At 49.0% G+C, this 12,876-nt stretch overlaps 1 protein-coding gene across 4 annotated transcripts in view; it reads left to right on the forward strand.

Annotated features, from left to right (window-relative positions):
• Window positions 1-12,876, forward strand: part of KMT5B (lysine methyltransferase 5B) — a 69,252-nt gene that overhangs the window by 6,930 nt on the left and 49,446 nt on the right. For all 4 annotated transcript variants that reach the window (XM_062195711.1, XM_062195713.1, XM_062195712.1 and 1 more), the window contains exon 2: window positions 11,413-11,645. In XM_062195711.1, coding sequence (XP_062051695.1) covers window positions 11,489-11,645 — 157 coding nt within the window. In that variant the 5' untranslated portion in view covers window positions 11,413-11,488. The remainder of the gene's footprint in view (window positions 1-11,412; window positions 11,646-12,876) is intronic.

The raw sequence follows: 12,876 nt of genomic DNA on the forward strand, positions 1-12,876 counted from the left end.
CTGGGGGAGGGAATCCATCCTCTGCCTCCTGGCTGTGGCCGCCACGTTCCCTGACCTGTGACCACATCACCGTCTGTGCCTGTCCTTCCCTCTGTGGCATCAGGTCTCCCTCTGCCTCTCCGGCATTTAGGGCGGCATTGAGGGCCCACTAGGTAACCCAGGGGGTCTCATCTCAGTTCTTAACTTATCAATATCTTCAGAGCCCGCTTCCCCATAAGGAACATTCGCACTTCTGCAGGTCGGGGCCAGTTTCCAGCCTGCTAGCCTCCTTTAGCGCAGTTATCTCGACTAAGTAGTGGTCAGTGTTCTCCAGGTCTTACTGAGGTCATCTCTGGCCATCATTTTGCCCTGGAAAGGTGATGGGTTAAGAAGCACTTGGGCATTCTCAGCTGCAGGCCTGTGCCTCGGGGGTCAGCCGGGGGCATGGCCACGGGAGGGTGTTGAGTGCACTGAAGCTGAATGCATCTTAACTTGACCACAAAAGCTAGAAGGAACGCGGGAGTGAAACCTGTAATGCCGTGGGCCATTGTCATCGTCCCGCACATGCGCGAGACCTGCTGTTTGCCGTGGAGTTGATGACGGTGCTGCGGGGGTGGAGTCCAGCTTAGGAAGTCAGGGAGACGGGGATCCCCAAGGCTCCTCTCTCAGAGCTCTAGCTGAACGCCATGCCACGTCATACGTCTTCCCAAGGGAGGCACATTTCTGACAGCAATGTTTATAGGAGCCAGTTTAAGGTTCCAGGTGTGACCATAAATTCATGGCGACTTTCTCACAATCAGTGAGACAGCTATTACCCCATGAAAGTATTGTCAAGTCCCACATTGGGATATTGAACATCAATGCTTCTGAAAGCTTTGCAGGGCAGTTTACATAGTTTAATCACTAGAATTACTGTTAGAGGGTTGATGGAGTCTTGGATGTGTTGATTGCAGCTGGATTTGGAATTCTTTGATACATTACAGGAGCCCTTTTTAAATTTAGATTTTGGAGGAAAGAACTAATAACCTGTTGGGATTAGATGTAGTGTTAAGTTTGCAAATAGGGTGTGGGGCAAAGCTGCTGCCTGTGACACTGGCATCCCCTGTGGACACCGGTTCAAGTCCCAGCTGATCCACTTCTGATCCAGCTCTGTACGGATGGCCTGGGAAGAGCAGTGGAAGATGGCCTGAGTGCTTGGGTCCCTGCCACCCGCGTGGGAGACCCGGAGGAAGCGCCTGGCCTGTACCCAGCCATTCGGCCGTTTGGGGAGTGAATCAGCATATGGAAGATCGATCTTTTACAAAGATAAATCTTTGTAAAAAGGCGGGGGTCTGATGGGCAGGCATTCTTTTGAGTGGGGCACCTGAATCTCACGTCTGCATGCCTGGTTTGAATCCCGGCTGTTCTGCTTCTGATCCAGCTTCCTGCTGCTGTGCCTGGCAGATGGCAAATGATGGCCCAAGTGCTTGGGTCTCTGTCATCTGTGTGGGAGACCCAGATGGAGTTCCTGACTCTTGGCTACAGCCTGCCTCATCTTCAGCCGTTGCAGGCATTTGGGGAGTGAACCGGCAAATGAAGATCTCTCTCTCTCTTTCCCTCTGTCATTATGCATTTCAGATAAATAAATCTTAAAAAATTATGTGTGTGTGTGCATGTGTGAGAACAAATGACATGAATGGTGTGTATATGAGAACACGTGACATGAGTGGTGTGTATGTGAGAACACGTGACATGAGTGGTGTGTATGTGAGAACACATGATGTGAATGGTGTGTATGTGAGAACACGTGTCATGAGTGGTGTGTATGTGAGAACTCGTGACATGAGTGGTGTGTATGTGAGAACACGTGACATGAGTGGTGTGTATGTGAGAACACGTGACATGAGTGGTGTGTATGTGAGAACACGTGACATGAGTGGTGTGTGAGAACACATGACGTGAATGGTGTGTATGTGAGAACACGTGTCATGAGTGGTGTGTATGTGAGAACACGTGACATGAGTGGGCTTGTGCTGCACTCCAGTGGTACGAAGTGCTCCTTAGCTGGTTTCCACCACAGCGGGGAAGGCAGGAGTCATAAATGGTTGTGCAGAGCGGTGGGTACGGCTGTAATAGGCACCACTGTGAGAAGTGGGGGATTAGAGCCTGTGTGAGAAGATCCGGGAGGCTGGGAGACTGGAGTGTGGGCAGGGGCAGGGTGGGGGCGTCCCACAGGCAGAGGCTTTGTTGCAGTGGGAAGCTACCCAGCCTGTCGGGTTTTCCTTTTTTATTTTTAACTTCAAATTTCTTTTTTTTTTTTTTTTTGACAGGCAGAGTGGACAGTGAGAGAGAGAGAGAGAGAAAGGTCTTCCTTTTGCCGTTGGTTCACCCTCCAATGGCCGCCGCGGTAGCGCGCTGTGGCCGGCGCACCGCGCTGTTCCGATGGCAGGAGCCAGGTGCTTCTCCTGGTCTCCCATGGGGTGCAGGACCCAAGGACTTGGGCCATCCTCCACTGTACTCCCTAGCCACAGCAGAGAGCTGGCCTGGAAGAGGGGCAACTGGGACAGGATCGGTGCCCCGACCAGGACTAGAACCCGGTGTGCCGGCGCCGCAAGGCGGAGGATTAGCCTAGTGAGCCGCGGCGCCGGCCTCAAATTTCTTTTATTACAGCAGTAATTACATGCTCAATTTTAAAAGTTACATATGTAGTAGGTAGAAATTCTGTATAATTTCATTCTCCAGAGATAACACTGTGTCAACCATTTGGTGCATTGAACTGGTTTTTTTTTTTTTTCCCCCAGATTATAGCTGAATCATTGGGATTTTTTTTCTGAATAAACATTTCTAACAGTTCTCCAGCAAGTTAGAGCGTACTTTTAGAAATTGTGTATTACTTCCTTCAGTCACTTAGGGGTTATTCCCGTTACTGGATAAATCTCTAGGATCAACCATCAGTAGGCAGATTTAATGTGTAAGATGGTTAGAGTTCTTGGTAACGTCACAGGAATTGTTAACATGCGTGATAGTTTTCAGAATCAGTGTTTTGTTTTTCTGACAGATTTTTTAAAAATCGTGGTTTGTGCAAGATGTTGAAAAAAAAAAAAAAAAGTGAAAGCTTTGGACCAAGGGCTGGCATTGTGGTGCAGTGGATCAAGCTGCTGCCTGCGATGCTGGTATCCCTTCTGAGCTCCAGTTCCTATCCAGCTCCTTCCTAACGTGCCTGGGAAAGCAGTGGAGGATGGTCTAAGTGTTTGTGCCCTGCCACCCACTTGAGAGAGTCTGTGGAGTTCTGGGCTCCTGGCTTTGGCCGTTGTGGCCATTTGAGGAGTGAACCAACCAATGGAAGATTCCTGTCTCTCCCTCTCTCTCTAACTCTGCCTTTAAAATAATTTGTTTTAAAGGTTTATTTATTTATTCAAAAGGCAGAGTTACAGAGAGAGGAAGACAGAGAGAAAGGTCTTCCATCAGCTACTTCACTCCCCAAAGAGCCACAATGGCCAGAACTGGTCTGGTCCAAAGCCAGGAGCCAGGAGCTTCTTCGGGGTCTCCCACGTGGGTGCAGGGGCCCAAGCATTTGTGTTGTCTTCGACTGCTTTCCCAGGCCACAGCAGAGAGCTGGATCAGAAGTGGAGCAGTTGGGACTTGAACCGGCGCCCATATGGGATGTTGGTATTGCAGGTGGTGGCTTAACCTTTTGCACCACAATGCTGGCCTTGCCTTTCAAATCTTAAAAAGAATAGAAAGATTGGAACCAGAGTTTTGAAATTGCACAACTGTTAGCTTAAAAGCCACAGAAACATTTGTCACTTGGTGAAGGGACTGTGGAGAGATGGAAGGGCACTGGTGTCAGCGGAGCCACCATCCCTGCTGAGCACAGAGCAGGTGTTTTGCATGAACCAAGCACATTTTCTGTGAAATAACTGTTTTCTTTTGAGAAGTCACCAAAAAAAATTTTTTTTAATGCAGAATTTTTCCATCTGCTGGTTCACTCTCCAGCTGCCCGCAACAGCCAGGACTGGGCCAGACTGAAGCCAGGAGCCCAGAAGTCCTCCCGGTTCTCCCACGTGGGTGGCAGGAGTCCAAGCACTGTGGCCGTAATCTTCTGCCTCCCAGAATGCATTAGCAGGGAGCTGTGTTGTAGGCAGGGGAGCTGCTGCAGCACTCTGACTTGGGGTGCAGGCTTGCACCTGCTGTGCCACAGCACGTCGCCGGACACCCTTTTGTGTATGTTTGGAATGTTTTGGAATCTGAAGTGCATGCCTCTTTCCCCACCTGTTGATGGAGTGAAACCTGGGAGGTGAAGCTTCCTCCCGTTGGTAAACCTCTCAGAAATGGCTCTGTGCGTGTTGGAGATAATCGGTTCATTCCCTCGGAGCCCGCAGGTGGGGAGGTCCCTGCCCCTTCGTTCTGCCTTTCTGCTAGATGAAAATAAGTGTTTTTTAAAGATTTATTTATTTTTACTGGAAAGTCAGAGTTACACAGAGAGAGGAGAGAGAGAGAGAGAGAGAGAGAGAGAGAGGGAGGGAGGGAGGGAGGGAGGGGGCTTCCATCTGCTGGTTCACTCCCCAGTTGGCTGCAACGGCTGGAACTGTGCCGATCAAGAGCCAGGAGCTTCTTCTGGGTCTCCCACGTGGGTGCAGGGGCCCAAGGACTTGGACCATCTTCTACTGCTTTCCAGGCCACAGCAGAGAGCTGGACAGGAAGTGGAGCAGCCAGGTCTTGAACTGGCGCCCATATGGTATGCCGGCCATGGTATGCCTGCCCCAGGCCAGGGCATTAACCCAATTTGCCACAGAGCCGGCCCCTGAAAGTAGTTTTAAAAGAGGGTGCTATTGGGGTCAACACTGTGGCCTAGCGGGCAAAGCCACCGCCTGCAGTACTGGCATCGCACATGGACACCAGTTAGAGTCCTAGCTGCTCCACTTCCAATCCAGCTTTTTCTATGGCCTGGGAAAGCAGTGGAGGATGGCCTAAGTCCTTGGGCCCCCGTACCCACATGGAGACCCAGAAGAAGCTCCTGGCTCCTGCCTTTGGATCTACACAGCTCCAGCCGTTGCCACCATCTGAGGAGTGAACCAACTGATGGAGGATGTCTCTCTTTTGCCTCTCTGCAACTTTGCCTTTCAAATAAATAAATCTTATAAAAGGAGGGGGGTGTGAATGATTTAGCATCAACTTAAACACATTGGAGGCCGGCGCCGCGGCTCAACAGGCTAATCCTTCACCTAGCAGCGCTGGCACACTGGGTTCTAGTCCTGGTTGGGGCGCTGGATTCTGTCCCAGTTGCCCCTCTTCCAGGCCAGCTCTCTGCTATGGCCCGGGAGGGCAGTGGAGGATGGCCCAAGTGCTTGGGCCCTGCACCCCATGGGACACCAGGAGAAGCACCTGGCTCCTGGCTTCGGATCAGCGCAGTGCGCCGGCCATTGGAGGGTGAACCAACAGCAAAAGGAAGACCTTTCTCTGTCTCTCTCTCTCACTGTCCACTCTGCCTGTCCAAAAAAAACATTGGAAAGGTGCTAAAGTAAGAATTATAATTAAGAGGGAAATTGTGTTTGTGAATGTTGAGAAAAGCAAAGGGAAAAGCAATGCACAGCCCCTTCAGAAATCCCACCCGATTCTCAAACTCCAGCGATCTGTGCTCCTCTGATCCAGAGAATTAAATCTATTTAAAAAACCTTTTAATCACAGATCCTCTAATCTTTTCTGGAGTGTGAAACCTAGTTGCTTTTTCTTGTTTTGTTTTTTAAGATTTATTTGAAAGGCAGAGTTAGAAAGAGATCTTCTATTTGCTGGTACACTCCCCAGACGACCACAATGGTCAGAACTGGGCTGGTCCGAAATTAGGAGCCGGGAGCTTCATCCGTGTCTTCCACATGGGTGCAGGGGCCTGGGCACACCAAGCATCTTCCGCTGCTGTCTCAGGCATATTAGCAGGGAGCTGGATCGGACGTGGAGTAGCTGGGACTCAAATCAGCGCCCATGTGAGATGTTGGCACTTCGGGCAGCTGCTTTACCCCCTATACCACAGTGCCAGCCCCATAATCTTTTTTTTTGTAAGTGCTTATATCCCCTTCTTCGCTGCCCTCCCCCCCCCCCCCCCCCGATTTATTTGAAAAGCAGAATGACAGATTGGGAGAGACAGAGACATTTTTTCATTGCATGCTCTGGTTCACTTCCCAAATTGCCACAACGGCTGGGGCTGGGCCAGGCCAAATCCAGGATCCTGGAGCTCCATGCTGGTCTCCCATGGGTGCGGGGGCCCAAGCCATCTTGTGCTGCTCTCCTAGGCACATTAGTAGGGAGTTGGATCAGAAGCGGAACAGCTGGACCTTGAGCTGGCTGTTCCATGTGGGATGCCGGCCTTGTGAGCAGTGTCTTGTCTTGCTGTGCCGCAGCGCGGACCCCTGACCTGTGTTTCTTGAGGTCATTTGTCTTGTCACCGTTACACCCATTTCAGTTGTTTGTGAGCAAGGTGCACAGTCACCAGTGGCCCCTTTTAGATTCCTCCTGCGCATCTCCTTCTGCTGCTCAGGTTTATCATTGCTTTCCTGGAGCTGCTTTCTCCTCATCCTAACCTCGACACGTCAGAGTGTGCCTGTGTCCCGCCATACTCGCTCCTCAATACTTTACCGTTAACACTCCAGCTCCAAATTTATATCCCAACCCTAGACCTGTACTACAGCCGCCTCTTCCACTGGGCATCTGTCTTACCCCGCCATATTCCATCCCTCTGCTTGGAGGCGTGTTGGAGTCCTTGTTCCCTCACTCCCACACTCAGCCGGTCAACAAATCCTGTCTTCCAGCAAAATCTTGAGAAAAGATCCCAAACCCCTCACTTCCTGCCACCTCTGCCACCGCAGGCTACTAGTTCTCCTCTGGTTATTGCAGTGATCTCTTAACTAGTCTCCTGTTTTCTCTTGTCCCCAGACACAATCTCCCATCTGCTGGTTCACTCCCCAAATGCCAGCAACAGCTGGGTCTGGGCCAGGCAGGAACCAAGCTGGGAACTCCATCCAGGTCTGCATGTGGGTGGCAGAAGCCCAGTTGCTTCATCACCACTCTTCCCAGGGCATGCACAGTAGGAAACTGAAATCAGGAGCCGGGGCTCCTGGGAGTTGAACCCACCAGACATTCTGTCCCTGGCAGGTCATTGGGTCTTTTTCATTAGACCAAATGCCCTCAAAATTATTGAGATATTTATATGCATTAAGTTAGATAAGTAAATTATTTTTAAAGATTCATTTATTTATTTATTTGAAAGGCAGAGTTACAGAGAGGCAGAGAGAGAGAGAGGTCTTCCATCTGCTGGTTCACTCGCCAATTGGCTGCAATGGCCAGAGCTGCGCCAGTCCGAAGCCAGGAGCTTCCTCTGGGTCTCACGTGGGTGCAGGGGCCCAAGGACTTGGGCTATCTTCTACTGCTTCCCCAGGCTACAGCAGAGAGCTGGATCGGAAGTGGAGCAGCTGGAAGTTGAACCAGCGCCCATATGGGATACCAGCACCACAGGTGGCAGCTTTACCTGCTATGCCACAGTGCCAGCCCCTAGATAAGTAAATTCTAGTGTTCTGTTACACAGTTGAGTAACTAGATAACAAGAATAAAGTATGTATTTTGAAAAAGCTGGAAGATGGCTGGCACTGTGGCACAGCGGGTTAACGCCATGACCTGAAGTGCCAGCATTCCATATGGGCGCTGGTTCAAGACCTGGCTGCTCCACTTCTGATCCAGCTCTCTGCTGTGGCCTAGGAAGGCAGTGGAAGATGGCTCAAATACTTGGGCCCCTGCACCCGCGTGGGAGACCCGGAAGAAGCTCCTGGCTCTGAATCGGCACATCTCCAGCTGTTGTGGCCATCTGGGGAGTGAACCAGGATGGAAGACCTCACTCACTCTCTGCCTCTCAACTCTTGTGTAACTCTGACTTTCAAATAAATAAATATATATTTAAAAAAAAGAAAACACTGGAAGACAGAAGTTTTGAATGTTTTGACCACAAAGAAATGATAAATGAGGAGATAGATAGGATATGCTTGTCTTGTTTGGGTTTTACACATGTATGCAAGTGTGGAAACATCAGATGGCACGCCACAAACATGCAGCTTGTATGTGTTGACTTAATTTCTAAAATTTGTATGGTGTTCAGGTCATGTGTGTAAGGTACATGTGAAATGTAAGTGAGCTTGCTGGCTGCCTTGGTCTCAACCCTGAGATGGGAGACACGCTCCGTCGCCAACATCTGGATAAGGGACACACCGACGAGGACACAGCCTTGTTTGGTTCCGTGCTTGTTCCCCAGTGCCTGTAGAAGTGTCTGGAATGTAGTAGCTGTCTAACATTGTTCCTGACATTTTTGTATTGGGAAAGCAGAACAACGGAACATTTGTACCTTGGGGAGTGGCCAGTACTTGAAATTCTCTCCTGCCGATTTTCAGATTAAATTGAGGTAATTTTTGCTTTAATTGTAGTCGGTGGCTACTTAGCTCAGATGTTGTCAACCAAGCCAAGCTCGTAGAAGCATTTCCACGCGAGTCATCTGTGTCCATGCAGAGAGACTGTTTCCTTGTATACTGGGGGTGGGAGTCCTCTGTAGTAGCTGTGAAACCTTTAGGCTTTGTGATCTGCTCCCTGTCTTCAACTCCTGTTTCTCCACAGTCCCTTACAGGGCTAACGTGGGTTAGCTGTTTGCATTTAGGTGTAAGCTGTGGTTCTGTAGGAAAGATATACCACCAAGGACAAACCCTAGACTCAGTGCAGCGGTGACGTACCTGGGTCCAGACCCAGCTTCCTGGTAATGTGCACCGAGGGAGGCAGCGGGCCCCTGACACGCAGGTGGGAGACCCAGATGGAGTTCCAGGTTCCTGGCTTCAGCCTGGCCCAGCCCTGGCTGTTTTAGACATGTGGGCAGTGAACAGGGAATGGAAAATCCCTCTCCATCTGTCTCTCTGCCTTTCAAATGAAATGAAAATAAATAAATAAATAAATAAAAGAAATCCATGCTCCTGAGGGCAGAACAAGTAATGTCCTGGTAATCAGTATATAATTCATTTTGAGCTGAAAATATATAAATAGCCCTCCAAAATTGATCCCTTTGTTGCAGCTGCTTCATCTGTGAGTTCACGTAGGTCTTGCTTTAATGACCGTGTCCCAGCGTCTGCTGAAGTAGGTCCAGTCGTGGGTGCATGCGTGCTGTGAGGTCCAGCCGCACTGACGGGAGCGCCCACTGCACTGAGCTGCCTTCACTTCACACGAGAATAATAGTTGCGAGAAAAATAAATGGCCATGAGACACAGGTTTGTTCCAGGTTGGACCAGTGACCCACACTGAGTTGAAGAGTTGCGAATAAATTAGAGTGACTCTGCCTGTGTTCCATGAGCTGGGCTCAAGGGTGCTGCTACTAAAGTGATTTATTTGTGAATGTTTCCTAATTCTCGGGATATGTTAGGTTGAAATCATTTTGTAATTTTTCTTAAATTCTGGCATCGCTTCGTTGCCCTAACAGATAATGAAATGATGCACACGCACACGGAGCAGCAGTTCTCACACTGGAGCCCGCGTGACCTTGGAAGTCTCAAACATGGGTGCTGGGCCTCGGGTTTCTGCTTTTTATGTCTTTTTTTTTTTATTTGTAAGGCACAATACAGACATCAGTCCTACATCTCCTGGTTCACTCCTCGAATGGCTGCAGTGCTCATTGAGAAAATGCTTAAGTCCCAGCTAAAATTCCCACTCAAGATAAAAATTGGAGCCTGCACTGTGGCATAGTGGGTTAATAAGCCTCTGCCTGCGGTGCCAGAATCCTATGTGGGCGCCAAGTCAAGTCCCAGCTGCAGCTGCTGCTCTTCCGATCCAGCTCTCTGCTGTGGCCTAGGAAAGGCAGTGGAAGATGGCCCACGTTCTTGGGCCCCTGCACCTGTGTGGGAGACCTGGAGGAGGCTCCTGACTCTTCAGATCAGCTCAGCTCTGGCCATTGCAGTCATCTGGGGAGTGAACCAGTGGATAGAAGGTCTCTCTCTCTCTCTCTCTCTCTAACTCTACCTCTCAAATAAATAAATAAAATCTTAAAAATCAGGAGCCAGCCGCAGATTGAGCTGCTGCCTCTGACACCAGCATCCCACTTGAGCACCAGTTCAAGTCCCAGCTGCTCCACTTCTGTTCCAGCCCCCTGCTAAGGCACCTGAGAAAGCATTAGGTGATGACCCAAGTACCTGGACCCCTGGAGTTCCAGGCTCCTGGCTTCAGCCTGTCCTGGACCTGGCTACTGCAACCATTTGGGGAGTGAACCAGCAGGGAGAAGATCTGTATTTCTTCCTTTTTCTGTAACCCTTTCAAATAAATAAATAAAAATATTCCTTGCCATAAAGGAGACCTGAGGGAAGTAAAAATTAAGTTTTCTATTTGTGGCCGGCGCCACGGCTCACTAGGCTAATCCTCTGCCTTGCGGCGCCGGCACACCAGGTTCTGGTCCCGGTCAGGACACCGGATTCTGTCCCGGTTGGCCCTCTTCCAGGCCAGCTCTCTGCTATGGCCCGGGAAGGCAGTGGAGGATGGCCCAAGTGCTTGGGCCCTGCACCCCATGGGACACCAGGAGAAGCACCTGGCTCCTGGCTTCGGATCAGCGCGGTGCGCCGGCCATTGGAGGGTGACCCAACGGCAAAAGGAAGACCTTTCTCTCTCTCACTGTTCACTCTGCCTGTCAAAAAATAAAAAAATAAAAAGTTTTCTGTTTGTGTTGGGTATCATTAAGGGCACGTCCAGGTCTGCATTTCTGGGAGTACTTGAAGTAACTTACTGTTTGTACTTTCCTGTGTCTTTGTGAAGAGGGGAATTAATTCTTGTCTGGTGTACCTGAGAGATTGGAGGGCTGCCTGTACTCATGAGTGCTACAGGCTTGTATGGCATGGGTTTGGCTTCCGTTTCATCTGCAAATTGAAGGAATTGTACTGGTGATATTAATATTTCGTATATTTAGCTCTAAAGTTCTGTATTTTTGCAGTTTTTAGTTTATGGCCTTTTTAGTCTGATTTAATACTAAAACATGATTCTGTAATGAGTTGTGGTGAATGGCCGTCTTCTCATTTCAACAGGTGTAATCTGTTTTACTCACATTTCCCAAGGTCCTTGTAGATTACAGAATTCTCCACTATCCAAGCCATTCAGTTTCCAAATGCAGCTAATTAGATTTCTGGTGGTCGGGTATAAGTATTTATTGAGCACCCACTCAGTGTCAGCCACTCTTCTGAGTACAGGGACTGAAACGCGGAGTGAGTCCCAGCCTGTTTACGTCTGATCGGGTTCCGAGGGCGCCGCTGTCTTGAAATGGCATTGTGTGTGTTGGGGCGGGTGGCGGCAGATGCTCCTTAAAGCGGAGACACATCACTAAGCCACTTGTAATACTCTGTGTCTGCTTACCGTGGTCTTTCCTGCATTTACCTCCCCATTTTGTTTTGTTTCTCTTAGGAAGGAACATTGACTTTATTCTCGGAGCTATTTGAAGAAAGTGACTAAATGCACCTGAGTCAGGCTGTCTGTGGGTATGAAGTGGTTGGGAGAATCCAAGAACATGGTGGTGAATGGCAGGAGAAGTGGAGGCAAGTTGTCTGACCATCAGCAGAACCAGTCGAAGTTCCAGTCCGCAGGCAAGGACGCCCTGAAGGCAGGCAGAAACGCCGTGGACAGGAAGTCCAGCAGATGTACGTACGCCCTTGAACACTCACTGCTGCCGTTGTGCTGTGGCTCAGTGATTCTCCCCAGTCTGTAGTGTGTATTCTGTTTGTTTTGTCTGCAAAACAGTTTTTATGTTTTCCTAGTTAATAGTATAGGGGTTTGCATAAATAATTCTTATCAAGCAATATGGAAAAACTTAAATCTAGTGCTAAGTGTATATAATCTTAATTATGCTTTCCTATCCATAAATCCATTTTGTAGAATTTATATCTGAATGGTTATTCTATAAGTTTTGTAGTGCTGTTGCTTGGTTTCTTGTGAGTCTAAACTCTTTGTTACTTTGTTGTAAGTATGTATTTTTTTGATAACTTCTGTAACTGTTCTCAGAGTAGTAAAGTCAGCTCTGAATGTAGGGTAAACAGGACTGACTGTTGGGGCGGCCTCACAGACTGTAGCTGTTCTGGTCCTGAGAGAATCATGCCTTCTGTGCCCATGGGAAGAGGACCACCTTTTTGGTTTCCGTTTTTCTTAACAAGGATCTCGCCACTATTGGATTTTCTTAGTTTGTGTCAGAATTGGCTTACTCCCAGTGGTTTGGGTCAGCATGGGGTTTTTCTGCAGTTTCAGGCAGATTATGCCAGTTCGGATCCGTTCCTTTCTCCTTACCTTTTTGGGGTTTGTGCTGTTCACTGGACTCGGAGTGCCCTCGACTTAGTTCTGTAGCAGATCAGGTCACTGTTCTGTAGAAAGCTACATGAGAATAGGAGAGAGGCCAAGACTGGGTGGGCTCCTGCGTGGGTACCAGCTCACTCCTAAGGTTCTGTTTGCACCCTAATCCAGTCGCACTCATTATTTGGTGGGAACCTGAAAGAATGAAAAGTACAGTGAGTGACCCAGTGAGTGGTACTGGTTCTAGTCAGTAAGTCGATTCACCTTTTAACTTTTTTAGCAAATTGTCGTTCGCTTCCTTTGTGCATCATAGTGCAAAAAGGTTTTCATTAGTTTTAATTGTTGGAGATAAATGAGGATTTAGAAGTTACTTTGAGAGTAGACAGGCACAGAGGGATAGGTTAGGGAAACCCAGAGTGTGAAGATAACATCTCAGAGAGTAATACTGGGCAGGAATTGTGTGCACAGAGAGCCAGTGATGGAGAGACAGAACAGAGCGGTGCTTACCTTACCCTCACCTAATAGCAAAGCTCCAAGTGACCACACTGAAGGGAAGAATACACAATTCAGCTGTCATTCAGTATGTCA

This window comes from Lepus europaeus, chromosome 7, assembly GCF_033115175.1.
Source record: "Lepus europaeus isolate LE1 chromosome 7, mLepTim1.pri, whole genome shotgun sequence".
Lineage (NCBI taxonomy): Eukaryota > Metazoa > Chordata > Mammalia > Lagomorpha > Leporidae > Lepus > Lepus europaeus.